This window comes from Mobula birostris, chromosome 2 (genome assembly GCF_030028105.1).
Source record: "Mobula birostris isolate sMobBir1 chromosome 2, sMobBir1.hap1, whole genome shotgun sequence".
Lineage (NCBI taxonomy): Eukaryota > Metazoa > Chordata > Chondrichthyes > Myliobatiformes > Myliobatidae > Mobula > Mobula birostris.
The window spans coordinates 90,923,718-90,945,867 of record NC_092371.1 but is presented as its reverse complement, the minus strand read 5'-3'; the positions used below and the strand labels follow the sequence as shown (position 1 = coordinate 90,945,867).

The 22,150-nt window shown below is 40.4% G+C and overlaps 1 protein-coding gene and 1 long non-coding RNA gene across 3 annotated transcripts in view; one reads left to right on the top strand and one right to left on the bottom strand.

Moving 5' to 3' along the window:
• LOC140188552 (uncharacterized) overlaps positions 1-22,150 on the bottom strand; it is a 49,267-nt gene that overhangs the window by 4,792 nt on the left and 22,325 nt on the right. The window contains exon 2 of the long non-coding RNA XR_011883327.1: positions 3,115-3,502. This is a non-coding gene — a long non-coding RNA (uncharacterized lncRNA). The remainder of the gene's footprint in view (positions 1-3,114; positions 3,503-22,150) is intronic.
• The window catches only part of LOC140188532 (short transient receptor potential channel 4-associated protein-like), a 171,991-nt gene that overhangs the window by 133,288 nt on the left and 16,553 nt on the right, over positions 1-22,150 (top strand). The window contains exons 12-18 of one of the 2 annotated variants that reach the window (XR_011883320.1): positions 127-228; positions 5,759-5,842; positions 7,638-7,728; positions 10,548-10,688; positions 11,348-11,459; positions 12,267-12,379; positions 16,248-16,367. Coding sequence is in view for 1 of the 2 variants with exons in the window: in XM_072244905.1 (XP_072101006.1) it covers positions 127-228; positions 5,759-5,842; positions 7,638-7,728; positions 10,548-10,688; positions 11,348-11,459; positions 12,267-12,379 (643 nt within the window). In the remaining variant the exon portion in view is untranslated. The remainder of the gene's footprint in view (positions 1-126; positions 229-5,758; positions 5,843-7,637; positions 7,729-10,547; positions 10,689-11,347; positions 11,460-12,266; positions 12,380-16,247; positions 16,368-22,150) is intronic. The other variant, XM_072244905.1, reaches the window with a different exon arrangement.

Here is a 22,150-nt window from a genome sequence, read left to right as displayed (position 1 = left end):
TTCTGGGGTTTTGCATCAAGTCATCAACCATTATCTGTCACATTCTGCAATAGATTAAGCAGTAAAAATATGCAAGGTTTGAATGCTGAGGTTTCTCGATAATGATCAGTGTTCTTGGATTTCCAGGAATAAGTACCTTTTATTGAACAGTCAAGAGCTGAATGAACTAAGTGTAATCTCGCTCAAAGCCAATATACCAGAGGTGGAAGCAGTTGTTAACACTGATAGGTAAGAAGATATTAATTTGTTGTGTATGGGATTATGAACTTTGATTATTAAAATGCTTAAAATAATCAAGTTACTTCTATAGATGTGTAGTAGAGAATATGTTGACAGGCTGCATCACAGCCTGGTATGAAAATACCAATGCCATTGAATGAAAAATCCTACAAAATGAAATCAATACAGCCCAGTCCATTGAGGGTAAAGCCCTCCCAACCATTAAGCACATCAACACGAAACATTGTCATAGCAAAGTAGCATGCATCATCAAGGACCCCCACTACCCTCTATTCTTCCTGCTAGCCTCAGGAAGAAGGTACAGGAGCCTCAGGATTCTCACTGCCAGGTTCAGGAACAGTTACCATCCCTCAACCATTAGGCTCTTAAACCACAGGGGATAACTTCACACACTTTCATTTGCCTCATCATTGAAATGTTACCACAACCAATGGACTCACTTTTGAGGACTCTTCATCTCATGTTCTCAATATTTGTTGCTTACGTATTTATTATTATTTCTTCTTCCTATATTTGCACAGTTTGTTGTCTTTAGCACTCTGGTTGAACGAGTTGGACGGTCTTTCATTGATTCTGTTTGTGGTTATTATTCTATAGATTTACTGCATACAGTGGCATGCAAAAGTTTGGTCACCCTGGTCAAAATTTCAGTTACTGTGAATAGCTAAGCGAGTAAAAGATGACCTGATTTCCAAAAGGCATAAAGTTAAAGATGACACATTTCTTTAATATTTTAAGCAAGATTACTTTTTTTATTTCCATCTTTTACAGTTTCAAAATAACAAAAAAGGAAAAGGGCCCGAAGCAAATGTTTGGGCACCCTGCATGGTCAGTACTTAGTAACACGCCCTTTGGCAAGTATCACAGCTTGTAAACACTTTTTGTAGACAGCTAAGAGTCTTCAATTCGTGTTTGGGGGATTTTCGCCCATTCTTCCTTGCAAAAGTCTTCTAGTTCTGTGAGATTCTTGGGCCGTCTTGCATGCACTGCTCTTTTGAGGTCTATCCACAGATTCTCAATGATGTTTAGGTCAGGAGCCTGTGAGGGCCATGGCAAAACCTTCAACTTGAGCCTCTTGAGGTAGTCCATTGTGGATTTTGAGGTGTGTTTAGGATCATTATCCTGTTGTAGAAGCCATCCTCTTTTCATCTTCAGCTTTTTTACAGATGGTGTGATGTTTGCTTCCAGAATTTGCTGGTATCTAATTGAATTCATTCTTCCCTCTACCAGTAAATGTTCCCCGTCCCACTAGCTGCAACACAAGCCCAAAGCACGATTGATCCACCCTTGTGCTTAACAGTTGGAGAGGTGTTCTTTTCATGAAATTCTGCGCCCTTTTTTCTCCAAACATACCTTTGCTCATTGCAGCCAGAAAGTTCTATTTTAACTTCATTATTCCACAGGACTTGTTTCCAAAATGCATCAGGCTTGTCTAAATGTTCCTTTGCAAACTTCTGACACTGAATTTTGTGGTGAGGTCGCAGGAAAGGTTTTCTTCTGATGGCTCTTCCATGAAGGTCATATTTGTGCAGGTGTTGCTGCACAGTAGAACAGTGCACCACCATTTCAGAGTCTGCTAAATCTTCCTGAAGGTCCTTTGCAGTCAAGCGGGGATTTTGATTTGCCTTTCTAGCAATCCTGCGAGCAGTTTTCTCGGTTTTCTAGACCTCAACTTGACCTCCACCGTTCCTGTTAACTGCCATTTCTTAATAACATTACAAACTGAGGAAACGGCTACCTGAAAATGCTTTGCTATCTTCTTATAGCCTTCTCCTGCTTTGTGCGCATCATTTATTTTAATTTTCAGAGTGCTAGGCAGCTGCTTAGAGGAGCCCGTGGCTGCTGATTGTTGAGACAAGGTTTGAGGAGTCAGGGTATTTATAAAGCTTTGAAATTTGCATCACCTGGCCTTTCCTAACGATGACTGTAAACAAGCCATAGTCCTAACAAGCTAATTAAGGTCTGAGACCTTGGTAAAAGTTATCTGAGAGCTCAAATCTCTTGGGGTGCCCAAACTTTTGCTTGGTGCTCCTTTCTTTTTTTCACTCTAAAATTGTACAAAACAAAAATAATATACTAATCTTGCTTAACATGTTGAAAAGAATGTTTTGTCTTTAACTTTATGACTTTTGGAGATCAGTTCATCTTCCACTCACTTAACTATTCACAGTAACAGAAATTTTGACCGGGGTGCCCAAACTTTTGCATGCCACTGTATGTCCGCAAGACAGTGGATCTCAGGGTTGTATTTGATGACATATATGTACTTTGATAATAAATTTACTTTGAACTTTGAATTTATATCTTGGTAGATTGTTTCCCATCTTTCGATATGAAACCATGAGCCAGAATCTGGGAATAGTGTCCTTTCACACTGAAAGCCAACTAATTTTAAAATTGATTAAAAATTCAGCTATATTCCCAATATCATTGATAATGTGGCCAATCATGTCTATTAAAGACAAGACTGAAGCATTTACAACAATGTATATTTGATGTTGGTAGTGTCAAATAGATGATCTGTTTCAGCATCCTGAAATTCCCCACTACCACCTCAGACTTTGTTTCAGAGGTACATTTAATATCAGAGAAATGTATATAATATACACCCTGAAATACTTTTTCTTTGCAACCATCCACGAAAACTGAGGAGTACCCCAAAGAATGAATGACAGTTAAATGTTAGAACCCCAAAGCACCCCCCCCAGCTACCACCTCCCACACATAATCAGCAGCAAAGCTACCACCTCCCCCACCAGCAAAAAAAAGCATCGGCACCCACCATGGAGCACTCAAGCATGTAGCAAAGCATTAATAAAGATTCAGACTTGCAGTACCCCAAAGACTACTCATTCACCCAGTTATTCGACATACCACAGGCTCTTTCTCCCTAATAAGGGAAAAAGAGGTGTCCCCGTTTCACAGCAAAAGGGGAGACATCTCGAACAACTTGCTGATTTATGATGTTAAAAGTCCGTTGCATCGCTTTTTCCGAGCTCTGTGCCCAAAGAACTCGGGTCTCCGGGCGCACCCCAGAGATCTTCCGTCTCCCATGACACACCAGACTGCTGTGGAGGCACCAACCTCGAGTCCACCCGTCTCCAAAGGCACAAAATCTGAAACTCTGAAGGAGAGCTAATCTTCTACTCCTTGTCCTTGGCATATTGAATAATGGCCAGCCGTGAGACCCCAAGACCAGTTCCCATTTCTGCAAATAACCCAAGCCAGCACGTAACTCCAGGTCAGGGACTTCAAAAGAACCCTGAAAGGAAAAAGTAGAGAGATTAAAGATAGAAATAGAGCTATTTCTGAAGATGCAAGCAAAGGAGATCTGTATCTCTCTATTCCCTGCCTCTCCAGATGTTTCCAGAACATTGCTGTGTTCCTATCAAATCCCTTGACAGTGTGTTTCAGGCTTCTACCACTCTGCTTTAAAAAAATACTTTCTAAATCTTCCTTAAACTTCCCCCGTCACCCTAAACCTATAGCACATAGTATTTGACATTTCACAACTCCCCTCCTCCCCCTCCCCCAGAAAATGATTAACTGTCTACTCTATTTGTGTCTCATAATTTTGTATTCTCCTATCAGTCCAACCTCTCGTTGCAGTTAATACAAACATTCCAGGCAACGTCCTGGGAGACCTCTTCTGTACCCTCTCTAAAACCTCCATAGGCTTCCTATAATGTCTTATAATGCAGTGACCATGTACTGCACAAGTACCCCAAATCAGTCCCAAACAAAGGTTTGTAGAGCTGCAATTTTATTTGGACTCTGCCCTGACTGATGAGGTAACCATACCAAATAGTTTTTCTTTCAACCACATTGATGCCGTGGCCAAGAAAGCTCGGCAAAGTCTCTACTTCCTTAGGAGGTTAAAGAAATTTGGCAGCTTGGTATGCCAATTATTCTGTCCATAAATAACAAGCAAGAAGCAGCAAAAAGTGGTGGACCATAGCTTGATACATCAGTGTCCCCTCCCTAGATTTGTGTATATTTCTCACTAATCAAAGACCAAAACCTTGAAAGCTCTTAACACTAGACACATTGGACAGCTTCTGTCCTGCGTTATAACGCTATTCAACAGTTCCCTAGTACCATAAGATGGTCTCATGACCTCACAATATAACTCACTGTAACCTTGTTCCTCATCATCTATCTTCAGAGTGGGAATAAACGGGACCTTTTCAGAATGGCAGGCAATGACTGGTGGGGTACCGCAAGGGTCAGTGCTGGGACCCCAGTTGTTTACAGCAGGCGGTGAAAAAGGCGAATGGTATGCTGGCATTCATAGCAAGAGGATTCGAGTACAGGAGCAGGGAGGTACTACTGCAGTTGTACAAGGCCTTGGTGAGACCACACCTGGAGTATTGTGTGCAGTTTTGGTCCCCTAATCTGAGGAAAGACATTCTTTCCATGGAGGGAGTACAAAGAAGTTCACCAGATTGATTCCTGGGATGGCAGGACTTTAATATGATGAAAGACTGGATCGACTAGGCTTATATTCGCTGGAATTTAGAAGATTGAGGGGGGATCTTATTGAAACGTATAAAATCCTAAAGGGATTGGACAGGCTAGATGCAGGAAGATTGTTCCCGATGTTGGGGAAGTCCAGAACGAGGGGTCACAGTTTAAGGGTAAAGGGGAAGCCTTTTAGGACTGAGATGAGGAAAAACTTCTTCACACAGAGAGTGGTGAATCTGTGGAATTCTGTGCCACAGGAAACAGTTGAGGCCAGTTCATTGGCTATATTCAAGTGGGAGTTAGATATGACCCTTGTGGCTAAAGGGATCAGGGGGTATGGAGGGAAGGCTGGTACAGGGTTCTGAGTTAGATGATCAGCCATGATCATACTGAATGGCGGTGCAGGCTCGAAGGGCCGAATGGCCTACTCCTGCACCTATTTTCTGTTTCTACACTTTCTCTGTGGCTGTTACACTTTATTTTGCACTGTTATTTTTTTTTTATCTTATACTATCTCAAATGCACTATTGTGATGAATTGATCTGTATGAATGAGATGCAAGAGAAGTTTTTCATTTACCTCAATAAATCTAACAATAAATCAATTTACAGCCTTATCCATGTGTTGCTATTTTCAGGACCTGTGGACTTGTCCACCATTTTCCTAAGGGTCTTGTCATTTACTGTATGCTTTCCTCTCGAATTTGACTTCTCAAAATGCAACACCACACATCTCCAGGTTAAACTCTATTTCTCTGCCCAGATTTCTATCTGATCTATAGTCTGGTGTATCCTTGTCCAGCCTTTTTGCTGTCCACAACTCTGCCTCAGACTTAACAGACCACCTACATTTTAGTTCCTATGTGTAAGTCTACAATAATATAACGTCTGGTCCTTAATTTACTGTCAATTAGATATAAAGGAAAACAATTCTTAAGCCTTTTTGATTATTTTCTGTTAAATGTCTGTGATGTTTTACTTGAGTAAACTACTTACAAAAACATAAATTGAACATTAGAACATTAGAAAATTAACCTCTTTCATTGTTTTTCTAGAAGTCTGATCTGTGATGGAAAGAAAGGACTTCTAACGAGGTTATTACAGGTTATGAAAAAAGAACCTGTTGAATCTTCCTTCAGGTGAGTTTCCTCTACAATTCAACAGAATTGGCCACAAAATGCACTCTATTACTAAACAAAACTCCAGCAGGAAAGACCAGCTGTACCAGTTACATTTTATTTCCCTTATTTTTTACTTTGGGAGCCCGGTTGTGAATATTAATTCTGCTTTCCCTTCTATTAAATATAATGTGATCTATGCTGGGTTTGCTGTTCATTGTCTTACTTTGTCTTTTTAGTGACAGGAAGGACCATGCAAGTTAGCTTTCAGTTCAAGGGAACTGTCTCTGGCTCCTTTGAGCTTTGGTGGGATGGGGAGCATTGTTGAAGGGAACATCGAGACCTGGAGGGCTATTTTCAAAATGGTTAATACTTCATCATTATATGCTCGTCATTCCCTCCTACAATTTAAAGTGGTACATAGGGCTCATAGGTCTAAAGACAAGCTCTCTCATTTTTTTTTTTTTGCAGATATATCTCCTTATTGTGACAGATGTAATAATAGAGAGGCTTCATTAGTTCATATGTTTTGGTCATGTTCGAGCCTTGAAATATATTGGAAAGATGTATTCCAAACTTTTTCTGTATTTTTTAAAGCTAATTTTAAGCCCAATCCTTTGACTGCCTTATTTGGTATTGTTGAGGAACGAGCTAATTTTGGAGCCTTCTCATTTGCGGGTACTGGCTTTTATTTCTCTTATGGCTTGGAGGGCGATCTTGCTTAAATGAAAGGAGGTTGCCCCCCCCCCCCCCCCCAGACACACACATGCTCAAGGGTTATGCAATGTTATGTCATGTTTAAATTTAGAGAAGATTATTCTTTCCTCGATTTCTGATTCTAATCAAGATTTTCAAACGTTATGGGGACCCTTTCTGAATTATTTTGAAAATCTTTGAATTGTTATTAAAATATAGATCTGGGCTATTATTATAAAACCCTATATGGTAAAGTACTTTTTTTACGAACCAGCTTTGTCTTGGTAGTGGGTGTAGATTTTTTTTATAATATAATTAACCATATTATTGTATTTCATAATTCAATTTATTTTATTTGATCATGAATATGGGATACTGAGATTGTATCAGTGTGATTTATATATAGTGCATTATGTGCTACCTTATTTTGATTTATAGTAAGTATCCTTATGAATTCTGTATTTATGTGTATGAAATTTAATAAGAATATTGGAAAAAGAAAGAAGGAAACATCATGGAATTTTTATCTCTATAATTCCCTTTGGATATCCATCCCTTGGAGCTCAGTGAATTTTAAGCTTTTTAATCCTATTATTATTTTAACTTGGCACTGAGCACCCTCATCAGGGACATAAGCAGTGGCCTCAGACTGAAGCAAAATGAGACTTGTTAAAAAAAAAAGTAAAACCATGAATTTAATGTGGTTTGAAATGTTAACGCACGATAAAATAATTGCCAAATCTGCTAGATATGTAATTAAGAACAGATTTGCATAAATGGGAAGTAGATGCGTTCTCTTTTTTTGTGTAGAAAATGCATTTATATTGAAAGAACTTGCTTATTTCATCCATAATAGTGCAGAACATAAAATCATTGGCTTAATTTCCAACTTGTTAGTGTATTATAGCTGGTGGAGCAGTGCTGTGTAGATGTACTGCACATGGATTACAAGCCAGCCTGTTGCTCTATAATTAAATATTAATGCACATTCTCTAAACAAAAATAGCTGATGGTGCCAGGTGCTATATGACCATACCTAATGAATAATTCGAAAATGGGAGGACACCCAACTATCATGCAGACCTCATGAATGATACTTTCTTACTCTCCTTCCCGGTAGATTCTGGCAGGCAAGAGCAGTTGAGAGCTTTCTGCGAGGAGTGACTTCTTATGCAGATCAGATGTTCCTTTTGAAACGCGGTCTGCTGGAGGTAATTGCAAACTATTTTGTAAATGATCAAGCTAGCCAGCCTTCTGAGCAGGGATTTCCCATAAACTTCATTTTTATTAATAAATATGACTTTTTAAAAATTCTACATGTCAACCAGTGCAGTCCAGGAAGGAGCATTTAGCCCATGATCACTGTTCCCTCCAAGCTGCACATGTGCACGGCTATGCCATAACTGAAAAGTTCCTACACAGGTTTCAGGCCTGTAAAATTTCCTGCTCAGAAGCCCAGCTGTAAAAGAAAATAGAGGGAATGTTGCATGATGTCTGTGACAACCATGATGCCACTCAAAGCTAATTCTATCTGCCTGCACGTCGTCCATATCTCTGTATCACCTGCCTGCTCGTGTATCCACATAAAAATGGCTATTATAGCACATTACAGGCCCTTCAGGCCACAATGTTGTGCCGACCTTTTAACCTACTCCAAAATCAATCTGGCCCTTCCCTCCTACACAGCCATTCATTTTTTTCCTCTTAAGAATTTCTTAAATGGCCCTAATGTATCTGCCTCTATCACACACCCACCACACTGTTTTAAAAAAAAAACTTGCCTCTGACAACCCCACTATACTTTCCTCCAATCACCCTTAAGATTGTGCTTCCTTGTAATAGCCTTGGAAAAAGTCTCTTGCTGTCCACTTGAACTATGTCTTTTATTATCTTGTACACCTCTATCAAGTCACCTCTCATCCTCTTTTGCTCCAGAGAGGAAATCACTAGTTCACTCAACCTATCCTGAGAAGAAATGTTCTCTAATCCAGATAGAGTTCTGGTGAATCTTCTCTTTCACATCCATCCTACAGACCCCATTTCCAGAAAAGTTGGGATGTTTTCCAAAATGCAATAAAAACAAAAATCTGTGATATGTTAATTCACATGAACCTTTATTTAACTGACAAAACTACAAAGAAAAGATTTTCAATAGTTTTACTGACCAACTTAATTGTATTTTGTAAACATACACAAATTTAGAATTTGATGGCTGCAACACACTCAACAAAAGTTGGGACAGAGGCATGTTTACCGTTGTGTTACATCACCTTTCCTTTTAGTAACACTTTTTAATCGTTTTGGAACTGAGGATACTAATTGTCGTAGGTTTGCAATTGGAAATTTTGTCCATTCTTGCTTGATATAAGACTTCAGCTGCTCAACAGTCCGTGGTCTCCGTTCTCTGATTCTCCTCTTCATGATGCGCCATACATTTTCAATAGGAGATAGATCTGGACTGGCAGCAGGCCAGTCAATCACACGCACTCTGTGTCTACAAAGCCACGCTGTTGTAGCCCGTGCAGAATGTGGTCTGGCATTGTCCTGCTGAAATAACCATGGACGTCCCGGGAAGAGACGTCGCCTTGATGGCAACATATGTCTCTCTAAAATCCTAATATACGCCTCAGAGTCAATGGTACCTTCACATACATGCAACTCACCCATGCCTTGGGCACTGATGCACCCCCATACCATCACAGATGCTGGCTTTTGCACCTTTCGCTGATAACAATCTGGATGGTCGATTTCATCTTTGGCACGGAGAACTCGACGCCTGTTTTTTCCAAAAACTAGCTGAAATGTGGACTCGTCTGACCACAGCACACGGTTCCACAGTCTTTCGGTCCATCTGAGATGAGCTCGGGCCCAGAGAACTCGCCGGCGTTTCTGCATAGAGTTGATGTATAGCTTCCTCCTTGCGTAATACAGTTTCAAGTTGCATTTCTGGATGCAGCGACGGACTGTGTTGAGTGACAATGGTTTTCCGAAGTACTCTCGAGCCCAGTTGGCTATAATTGTCACAGTAGCATGACGGTTTCTTAGGCAGTGCCGCCTGAGGGCTCGAAGATCACGCGCATTCAACAGTTTTCGGACCTTGCCCTTTACGCACTGAGATGTCTCTGAATTCTCTGAATCTTTTCACAATATTATGTACTGTAGATGTTGAAAGACCTAAATTCTCTGCAATCTTGCTTTGAGAAATGTTCCTTTTGAATTGACTAACAATTCTCTCACAAATTTTGGCACAAAGGGGTGAGCCAAGACCCATCCTTGCTTACAAAGACTGAGCCTTTGATGGACGCTACTTTTATACCCAGTCATGATACCTCACCTGCTACCAATTAGCCTGCTTAATGTGGAGTCTTCCAAACCAGTGTTACTTGAACATTCTGTGCACTTTTCAATCTTATTTTAACTCTGTCTCAACTTTTGTTGAGTGTGTTGCAGCCATCAAATTTTAAATTTGTGTATATTTACAAAATACAATTAAGTTGGTCAGCAAAACTATTGAAAATCTTTTCTTTGTACTTTTGTCAGCTAAATAAAGGTTCACGTGAATTAACATATCACAGATTTTTGTTTTTATTGCATTTTGGAAAATATCCCAACTTTTCTGGAAATGGGGTTTGTATATTAACAACTAGAATATTCTGAGTGTGGTCTAACCAGGACTTGTATAGGTCTGCAACATTACTCCGCAGCTCTTGAACTCAATACCCTAACTAACAAAGGCTAACATACCATAACACAGCCTCAACAACCCTATCAACTTGCACAATAACTGAGGAATCTATGGATGTATGCTATGTATTGAGGCTGCAGTTAAAGCATTGCATCCAACTCTGGGCACAACACTTAAGATGGGGATCAGAAGAAATGTATTGGTATGGCTCAACAGGTAAGACAGCTGAGTTTTGGATGTACCTGCGAGAGGTTTTAAAAAAAATTGAAACAGCAATTCTATCAGGATTGTTGATGGGAGACAATCATCAAAAGAAGTTAAGTTCTGGTATTTTTCTTTTTGTAGCACATTTTGTTCTGCATTATTGACAGCGAATGCAAATCAAGGGATGTGTTGCAGAGTTACTTTGATCTTTTGGGCGAGCTGATGAAATTCAACATTGATGCCTTCAGGAGGTTTAATAAATATGTAAACACAGAGGAGAAGGTGAGTGAGATTGATATTTATGAGTTTTTTTTAAGATATTGCAAGTTCCTCGTGTTTCAACTTTCAATAAAAATACCTATGTTGTTCTGATTTTCTATAAATAACAGTTCATTAATTTGCTTTGTAGGGAATGATACCTGGCCTTTGTGACTAAAATCCTATATCACTGCATTTCATTCATGGTTAGGCCACGGTGAGAGTTCCTGTGCTGTTCTCTGTTCACTCTTAACAGGAGCATCTTGGCCTTGAACTCTCCCATCTCACTTTGAAAAGCCTCCCACTAGCCTTGTACTTCTTGGTTCTTTTTCCTTATCTACATGCGGGATTTCGTATACTTAAGTATACATAAATATAAATTATACATACATAGTATAAACATGGCCTTAGCATTAATCTGTATTGAACATCACTTGTTGCAAGCATCCACTCACACATGCATCCCTCTTCCATCATTTCTCTCCTTTTGTTAAACTAACTTTGGTCCAGTTTCGCAACTTTCCCTTCACCTTTTGAATCCCTCTCCCCTTTGGGACCTTACAAGGTAAATTCTTCTCTACTGCCCTCATCAGTGCACTCCAGTTCGTGTGTTGTCTTCAGCTAATGTTTTTTATTCTAAGTTAATGTTACTAACTGTCAAGTAACACATTGTCTGTCTTCAGTTTCAGATTTTCTTGAAACAAATCAACAGTTCTTTAGTGGATTCTAATATGTTGGTTCGCTGCATAGTGTTGTCCTTGGACCGATTTGAGAGCCAAACAGATGCTGTAAAAGGTATGACAAAAATGAAACCATTATTCAAGCAACTGAGAAACTTCAGGTATTCTGCACTGTAATTTTTTTGTGTCCCTCTTCTTCAAACTGTGGGCAACACTCGACATAAATTTATCATTTTAGATGCAACTCAAAAATAAGAATGGTGTGATCAAAGGTGGGATTATACAATGGCACCTCACACTCCTTCAAATAGCCTCTGAGACTTTGAGGAACAGGTGTGCAGGCTGATCAGGGAAAGGTATAAAAATAACAAGGTTGTTAGAATGGGTGACTTTAGCTAGCATGCTCTTTAGCGCAAGTGGTTTAGGATGGGCAATGTTTAGTAGGTACATCCATGAGGGTTTCTTTAATCAATATGTAAATAGTCCAACAATAAGATGGGCCATACTGAACCTGATGTTGGGTAATAAGCTTGGCCAGGTGACTGATCTTTCAGTAGAGGACATTGATCACAGCTTAATTTTTAAGGTAGTTATAGATAAGGATAAGTATGAAACTTGCAAGGGAATATTGGAGCAGGGCAAATTATTAGAGAAATAGAGAGAGTTAATTGGGAACAGCTGTTTTTGGGCAAGTCCACATCTGACACTTAGAGGAGGGCCATGAAAAGTCCTTGGCAAATAGGATTAAAGAGAAGCCCTTGCACATGCACATCTCCTTTGAACTTGTCCCCTCTCACCTTAAATGCATACCCTTTGTTATTAGACATTTCAGACCTTGGGAAAAGGATACTTGCTGTCCATATATGTGATAAAGGGCTGGGCATGTGCTGTTCTGATACTGACCACTTGTGCCTATTTTCAGTTGCAGAAGTGATTTCCCAGTGCTGCCTGTTGTCCTACATGTCCCACGTTGAAAACCGCCTCTCTTTTCTTTTCCGTCTAATTAACATTATTCAAGTCCAGACCCTCACGCAGGTAAACTGATTTTTTGTTTTGTAATGTCATATTCAAATTCTTGTCAACTATAAGTATTTCAGCATAATCTCTGATATTCTGATGTCAGTTTATTTCCATTGTAAGTGAACATTTTAGAGCTGATGTCATTAAGCAGTAAATGGAGTAGGCATTTGCTTGGAGATCAGGTGAAGTTGATAAGCTATCCTTCTGAGATCATGAAATCCATTAGGGAATATGCTTGGGAGGCTATTTTGGATTGTTTTAATTTAACTGTATATTATAGGGGGTGAAAGGAATTTGCACCACCAAAGGAGGCTGTTTTCCAATTGTATCCATGCTGCCCTAAAGTAAACTTTGAGTGAAATCTTACTTCTCAATTCCTGATCCATCAGAGTTACAATCCTTCAAGTGTTCAATTAATGTGGTAGTGTCTCTGCCTCCTCCGAACTTCCAGCCAATAATTTCCAGACCCCACTGGATTGGATCAACCCCTCTCTCATCCTTCAGCTACCTGCTCCCTAGTTATTGTTTCTGTTTCAAATGGAAATTAACTCGTTACCTATATACTACTAAAATTCTCATGCTCTGTCTGTTTGTGACCTCCAATTAGCGCAAACGGTGCATTACAACGGCACTATGTTTGGCTAAGTCGACTTAAGATGCGCTAACTTACAGAATGCAGGCAAAGTTCAGGGTTATATATTCGTATAAAATTGCTCACTTGCCAAAATCAACAGCCCCACTTTCATCCAAGAGCTGATGTCAGCCATGATGGAAACCGTGGCGCGACACCACGACGCATGCGCACGGCCAGCCTCCGAAGCGACTCACGATGCTCACAGCAGTGACACCAACCGGAGCAAAAGGGCAGGGCAGCTCCATTTCAAGCGGTCACATTCTGCTAATCACCATCAGCATATGCAGGATTGGGACAGATCAAATTGAGACTCATCAATAAGAGATAATTAAATCTTATTGTAATGACGTACTTCAAGACACCCATCAAACCCTTTGCTGCAGTCAAGGGACAGTGGTGAGTACATCTCGTCCATTTAGGAGAACGCCAACCACATCATCAAGAATAATCAGCATCCTGGAGGCTTTGGTGTTACTGCTTTGTATCTACTATCTAGCATTAGGGTAAAAAAAATATGGTCAGCCTAATTATGCTGCGTGGAAAGAGAAAGGGGATATTATGGTCAAGAGATGATGCCAAACATCGTTGGGAAGCAGCAAGGAGAGGGAGAGAACAAGAATCAGATGAGGTCAGGGCCACACGACTCCAGGATCAAAAAGTCAGGACAAAAAAGATGAGAGAAGAAGAGACAGAGGAGGAGAGGCATGCACTTCTCCAAAATGACAACAACTGGCATAGAAGGAGGAGAGACGAAGAGACAAAGGAGCTGAGAAATGCACGTCTCCCGGATCAGAGACAAAGAACAAACAGCAGAAGAGATGAAGAAACAGAGGATGAAAGGGCTGCACCTCTCCAGAATGACAACAAGAGACAGAAGGGTGGCAGATCAACCAGAAATGATGCCATCAAAAGTGTCCTTCGTTAAACGAGGAGGAGCTATATTTGCCTTGCTACGCGTCGTTCTTCTTTAATAAACTGAGGTTTTCTTCTTCAATTTCAAAAGCAAAGTGATACCAATAGCATTCAGGAAAATTTAATGTTCATTCTGGTCACATCAGACTACACTACCCTTCTCTCAAAGAGTGCCCCAACGGGTCACCCTGTGGTCTAGTTGTTAACTATTAACTATAACTGTTAACCAGGCTGTAAGTTAATATGATACATCTCAATTAAAACTTTTGTTTCACTGGGGGTAACACAGCCCATTCCCATCTCTTCCCTTAAAAGTATTTCTGAAGCTCTGACAACATTCTTACAGTTCTCCTCTACACTCTTGCATTCTCCTTGCAGTATGGTTACCAGAATTCTATTGTAGCTGAGGTCAGACTTGTATTTTCTGTAATCATATCTTAGCTTCCCCACTTTCTGTGCCTGGGCCAATAAAAGCAAGTGTTCTGAATACCACCATCTTATTCAGGGGTCTGTGGATATAAACTTCAGGATCTCTCTGTTCCTGGAGCAGAGAATGTTGAGCCTGTGAACTCCACCATTAAAGCAATTGTAGCTAAGTCATTAAGTGTATTGAAGAAAGAACTGAATACAGTTCTTGGGGGCCAAGGGATTAAGGAATATGGGGGAAGGTAGCAGGAACAGGGTACTGAATTTATGTGATCAAGTCTGTTATTAAATGATTGAGTAGGCTTTTGGAATTGAATGTGCTAATTTGATGTGTCTGTGGTAGATTTCTGGATATTAAGTGAATTAAGGGGTCCTGTGGTAGCCATGATGTTATTGCATGGTACAAGGTACACACAACCAAATGATCAACTACCGTATATTCCAGAGTATAAGCCAACCCCGCCCCTCCCCCCCCCCCCCATTTTCAAGGTTAAAAAAGTGAGTTTTTCATGTTACCTTTGTATTAGCTGATCCCTTTTGTAGAGGTTTTTGATTTAACCAGAAAAGATCACAAGATTTCACACGCTGGTACTCAGCTTTGCCGGATCCGGAACCTGGAAATTTTGTGAACCAATACCTGCTAAGAAAACGGGCCTACGCATTGTAGAGCGTTATAAGCGAATTCTTAATAAATAAATCAGGGAGAGAAGTTTTGGATTAGGTCTCCAATGGTAAAGAATCCTCTGAAATGTAACTCCCGTGAAACCATTTAGCGCCCATCGTAATCTCATTAAAACATAACACAGGGTGGCGGGATCAGTACGTGTACTCAGTATTGAGTTTGCGACCACCATGTACAAAAGATTAAAACAAATGTAATATGATGCTAGCTTCAGGCTGAAGGTTGTTGTTTTTGCTAAAGGAACAAATAATTCTGCAGCTGCTAAGAAGTTTAGTGTAAATGAGAAACAAGTGAGAGAGTGGAGAAAGGCAGAGGACACGCTGAGGGAAATGCCAAAGATGAAATGTGCAAACCGCAGGAAAACATGCCAGTGGCCAGAACTGGAAGAAAAAGTTTTAGAGTCGGTGAATCACCAGCGATCGTCTGGATGCATTGTTACCAGAGAAATGATTCGAGTTCAAGCGTTGAAATGGGATGAAAAACGCCGTGAGGTCAGCAAAAATTTCAAAGCTATGCGAAGTTGGTGCACCCGATTTATGAATAGACGTGATCTTGTGTTGAGACAAGAAACAAAGATTGCTCAGAAAATTCCTGCAGGTTGTTGTTTACGTCCAATAACGCTGCTGGATGGACGAAGCGGGTTGCTTGAAGTGGGTTAAAGAGGTGTGGTGTCAGCGTCCCAAAGGTTTCGGGAAGGAAAAGTGGCTACTTGTCTGGGACATGTTCGAAGTGCACTTATCAGGTGAGACAAAAGCAGCATTGAAAGCTGAAAATACGGACATTGCAGTCATCTCTGGTGGTTTGATGTCCGTGCTCCAGCCAATAGATGTGTGTTTAAACAAACCATTCAAAGAATTCATGCATCGACAGTGGAACAAATTTGACTCAAAAATAGCCAATAAATACGACCTGTCTTCCGTGTGTTCGTTTTTCCAAAGTTGGCACCCTCTGTATAAGCCGACCCCCTAATTTTAGGACCAAAATTTAAGGCCAAATTCTCAGCTTATACACCAGAATTTACGGTAATTAGAAAATAGTAAAGTTTAGCACAATCTGGAAGACCACAATCTGTGCAGATTGGTGATAACGTATCCTCCTCGCTGATCAACACTGGCGCACCTCAGGGGTGTGTGCTTAGCCCACTGCTCTCTCTATACCCATGACCGTGTGGCTAGGCATAGCTCAAATACCATCTATAACTTTGCTGATGATACAACCATTGTTGGTAGAATCTCAGGTGGTGACGAGAGGGCCTACAGGAGTGAGATATGCCAACTAGTGGAGTGGTGCCACAGCAACAACCGGGCACTCAACGTCAGTAAGACAAAAGATTGTGGACTTCAAGAACGGTAAGACAAAGGAACACATACTAATCCTCATAGAGGGATCAGAAGTAGAGAGAGTGAGCAGCTTCAAGTTCCTGGGTGTCATGATGTCTGAGGATCTAACCTGGTCCCAACATATCAATGTAGTTATAAAGAAGGCAAGATTATGTTTCATTAGGAGTTTGAAGAGATTTGGCATGACAACAAATACACTCAAAAACTTCTGTAGTTGTACCGTGGAGAACATTCTGACAGGCTGCACCACTATCTGGTATGGAGGGGCTACTGCACTGGACCGAAAGAACCTGCAGAAGGTTGTAAATCTAGTCAGCTCCATCTTGGGCACTAGCCTACAAAGTACCCAGGACATCTTTAGGGAGAGGTGTCTCAGAAAGGCAGCGTCCATTATTAAGGACCTCCAGCACCCAGGACACGCCCTTTTCTCACTGTTACCATCAGGTAGGAGGTACAGAAGCCTGAAGGCACACACTCAGCGATTTAGGAACAGCTTCTTCCCCTCTGCCATCTGATTTGTAAATGGACATTGAATCTTTGGATACTACCTCTCTTTAATATACAGTATTTCTGTTTTTGCACATTTTTAAAAATCTATTCAATATACATAATTGATTTACATTATATTTATTTTATTATTTTTCTCTCTGCTAGATTATGTATTGCACTGATATGCTGCTGCTAAGTTAACAAATTTCACGTCACATGCCCATGATAGTAAACCTGCTTCTAAGCAGAAATAGAACATCTGTCCAAGGTGATTATTCTATGCACCATTCTGTGGCGCTGTCTTTACTTCTGTGACTTCCCTCAATACAGAAATACTCTCCTACTCGTCAGAAATCCAAGTGGTTCAGCTGGCTCACAGATTTTGTATGCTCCTTTATGGTTCACTGCCGTCCCACTCCACCTGAACATGAACATGGAGAAATCCTTTCTAGTATTGCTGGGTCAACAACCAAAACATGTCTGATGTGATTGGCAGTGGAGCTGGGGTGACATGAAGAAAATACTATTTTCTAGCAAATAGATATTTGTAATTTCTTACTTGGGAAGATGATAGAAGCAGTTTCAGTCCAGTTTCCACAAAAGAGAATTAAACAGGAAGGTGAGAGAGAATGTAGGACCACAAGGAAGGAGCCAGCTAATGAAATTAACCAGAATTACAAGTGAGTTTTTGTAGAAAGTCAGCACATACTAGATGGATTAATTGACTCATTTTCTCTGACAGTCACAGTCATTTGGCACTGCTAATGCTTCTACTGTCTCTTGCAACCATTCAGACATTTTGCCCACCTACTCAAATCACATTTTCCTACATTTAAGACTATAGCCCTGTCTATAATTTGTCTATATAAGTGTCAGTCTAAATGTTTCTTAAACATGATATCTAATTCCACCCTTGCAGCCCTTTGCAGATGTTACACACTTTCTTTCTATGTTGTAGGAAAGAAGCTTAGCCATGAGCTCCTCCTTTTAAAAACCTGCCTCTTACAAATCTATATTCTCTTGATTTTTTTTTTCTTTAAAATATTTTTATTAATTACTTGCATAGATGAATATAAATTACATTATAATATTATGGAAACAGAAACAAAATTGAAATGCCCCATTTCTATGTATCGTAAATTAACCATAATATTGAAAAGGTATATTTTATTCTAATCTAAAGCAAAATCAGAACCCCAAAATAAAAAAAAGGAGAGGAAAAGAAAAAGGTTTTGTTAAAAGAAAAGAAAAAAAATCTTGGGCATATAGTCGTAAATTCAAACATATAATCATTACTCCTAGATCCCTCTGTTCTACAGCATTCCTCAATGCCCTACCATTTACCATGTATGTCCTATTTTGATTAGTTCTACCAAAATGTAGCACCTCATATTTTTCAGCATTAAACTCCATCTGCCATCTTTCAGCCCACTCTTCTAACTGGCCTAAATCTCTCTGCAAGTTTTGAAAACCTACCTCATCATCCACAATACCACCTATCTTAGTATCATCTGCATACTTACTAATCCAATTTACCACCCCATCATCCAGATCATTAATATATATGACAAACAACATTGGACCCAGTAGAGATCCTTGAGGCACACCGCTACACACCGTCCTCCAATCTGACACACAGTTATCCACCACTACTCTCTGGCGTCTCCCATCTAGCCACTGCTGAATCCATTTTACTACTTCCATATTAATGCCTAACGATTGAACCTTCCTAACTAACCTTCCGTGTGGAACCTTATCAAAGGCCTTACTGAAGTCCATATAGACAACATCCACCGTTTTACCCTCGTCAACTTTCTTAGTAACCTCATCAAAAAATTCAATGAGATTTGTCAAACATGACCTTCCACGCACAAATCCATGTTGACTGTTCCTAATCAGACCGTCTATCCAGAAAATTATATATACCGTCTCTAAGAATACTTTCCATCAATTTACCCACCACTGACGTCAAACTCACAGGCCGATAATTGCCAGGTTTACTCTTAGAACCCTTTTTAAACAATGGAACCACATGAGCAATATGCCAATCTTCCGGCACCATTGCTGTTTCTAATGACATTTGGAATATTTCTGTCAGAGCCCCTACACTAACTTCCCTCAAAGTCCTAGGGAATATCTTGTCTGGACCCGGAGACTTATCCACCTTTATATTCCTTAAAAGTGTCAGTGCCTCCTCTTCTTTAATTGTCATACTTTCCATAACTACCCTACTTGTTTCCTTTACCTTACACAATTCAATATCCTTCTTCTTAGTGAATACCGAAGAAAAGAAATTGTTCAAAATCTCCCCCATCTCTTTTGGCTCCGCACATAGCTGTCCACTCTGATTCTCCAAGGGACCAATTTTATCCCTCACTATCCTTTTGCCACTAACATAACTGTAGAAACCCTTGGATTTATTTTCACCTTACTTGCCAAAGCAGCCTCGTATCTTTTAGCTTTTCTAATTTCTTTCTTAAGATTCTTTTTACGTTCTTTATATTCCTCAAGTACCTCATTAACTCCAAGCTGCCTATATTTATTGAAGATCTCTCTCTTTTTCTGAACCAAGTTTCTAATATCTCTTGAAAACCATGGCTGTCTCAAGCCTTTAACCTTTCCTTTCAACCTAACAGGAACATAAAGATTCTGAACCCTCAAAATTTCACTTTTAGATTACCTCCATTTCTCTGTTACATCCTTCCCATAAAACAAATTTTCCCAATCCACTCCTTCTGAATCCTTTCGCATTCCCTCAAAATTAGCCTTTCTCCAATCAAAAATCTCAATCCTAGGTCCAGTCCTATCCTTCTCCATAATTACACTGAAACTAATGGTATTGTGATCACTGGACCCGAAGTGCTCCCCAACAAATACCTCCGTCACCTGCCCTGTCTCATTCCCTAACAGGAGATCCAAAACTGCTCCTTCTCTAGTTGGTATCTCTATGTATTGCTTCAAAAAGCTATTCTGTACACATTTTACAAACTCCAAACCATCCAGCCCTTTTACAGAATGGGCTTCCCAGTCTATGTGTGGAAAATTAAAATCTCCCACAATCACAACCTTGTGCTTACTGCAAATATCTGCAACCTCCTTACAAATTTGCTCCTCCAGTTTTCGGTCCCCATTAGGTGGTCTGTAATACACCCCTATAAGCGTCACAACACCTTTCCTATTCCTCAATTCCACCCAATAGCCTCCCTAGACGAGTCCACTGATCTATCCTGCCAGAGGACTGCTGTTATATAATCTCTGACAAGCAATGCAACAGCTTCCCCCTCTTGCTCCTCCTATTCTATCACACCTGAAGCAACGAAATCCTAGAATATTTAGTTGCCAGTCACACCCCTCCTGCAACCACGTTTCACTAATAGCTACAACATCATATTTCCAGGTATCAATCCATGCTCTAAGCTCATCCACCTTTCTTACAATGCTCCTAGTATTAAAATAGATGCATTTAAGAAACTCTCTGCCTCCCACTTTCTGTTTATCCTTAATTGAGCAAACAACTTTGTTATCTTCTTCTTTTTCCCTTACATCAACCTCCCCTCTCCTAGTATCCTTAATTTGATTCTCTCCCCCCAACCACTCTAGTTTAAAGTCACCTTAGTAGCCCTTGCAAATCTCCTCGCAAATAACCCTAGGTAATTTCTAAAGTAAGCACATGTTCAGCACAGCAAGGTTTTCTATATTTCTGGGTTATTACACAACAGCCAATCTAAGATAGTCTTTCCCCAAGTAGGATCAAGCACAAGCTGCTCTAAAAAGCCATCTTCTAGGCATTCAACAAATTCTCCCTCTTGCAATCTGATACAGGTGTTCCCCGCTTTTCGAACGTCCACTTTACAAAACCTCACTGTTACGAAAGACCTACATTAGTACCCTGTTTTCGCTAACAGAAGGTGTTTTCACAGTTACAAAAAAAGCAGCGCGCGCCCCGAGCAGCCGCTCTCCCCCAGATTGGGAACTGCAATCTCGCCAGCATTGCTTAAACACGTGTCTGTGAGCAGCCATTTGCAAGATGAGTTCTATGGTATCGGAAAAGCCTGAAAGAGCTCGTAAGGGTGTTACACTTAGCATAAAACTAGACATAATTAAGTGTTTTGATCGTGGTGAGCGAAGTAAGGACAAAGTGTGGAAGCTGACGAAGATGATGTTGAAGAGGTTTTGGCATCCCATGACCAAGAACTGATAGGTGAAGAGCTGATGCAGTTGGAAGAGGAAAGGATAAAAGTTGAAACCGAATGTAGTAGTGATAAAGTACGACTTTAATTTTGAAAGGGTACAGAGGTTTAGGGGATATTTCCAGGATGATTTGAGCCCTTACAAAGAACTGTGTGATAGAAAAATGCTTGAGGCTGAGCAGTCAAGCAAGCCTTCCACATCAGCCACAGCAGATGATGAACCTTGACCTTCGACATCGAGGCCGGCAGAGATAGAAGAAGATGAACTGCCTGCTCTAATGGAAACAGATGACGATGAGATGACACCCCAGTATCCCACCATCCCAACCACCCAGGCCGCAGACAGATACCGATTCACGGAGAATGCAGCGGTATCCGGGAGGCACACAGCGCATCTTTAAGAAAAAAGCCGAAATAAACATGCTAATTAATTAGGTGCCGCCCAGCACATAATTAATTAGCATGTTTATTTTGGCTTTTTTCTTAAAGATGTGCTGTGTGCCTCCCGGCTACCGCTGGACCCCTGCGTGCTTCGCGGCAATGTATCGGGTTGCTGCCCGGAGGGTGGGGGCCACTGCACTACCCCAACCTCCGACTTAGCCTAACACACCATCATCAGTGTGCTCGACGCTGTCCTAATTCCGGTAAGTGATACTACACTGTACATACATTATTTCTACTTATATCGGCTGTGTATTTTTACGTGTTATTTGGTATGATTTGGCAGCTTCATAGTTTAAAGGTTACTGGAGAGAGCCTGCACCGTGTTTTTGCCGATGGCACTTGCGTGAGATTTTCGCTACAGAGAACAGTTCAGGCAATGATTGTGGAAAAGTATTTCTACTTTATATAAGCTGCGTATTTATCATATCATTCCTGCTTTTACTATATGTTACTGTTATTTTAGGTTTTATGTGTTATTTGGCATGATTTGGTAGGTTATTTTTGGGTCTGCGAATGCGCACAAAATTTTCCCATATAAATAAATTGCAATTGCTTCTTCACTTGACGACATTCTGGCTTACGAACTGTTTCATGGGAACGCTCTACCTTCGGATGGCGGGGGAAACCTGTACTAACCTGATTTTCCCATTCCCCTTGCACATTGAAGTC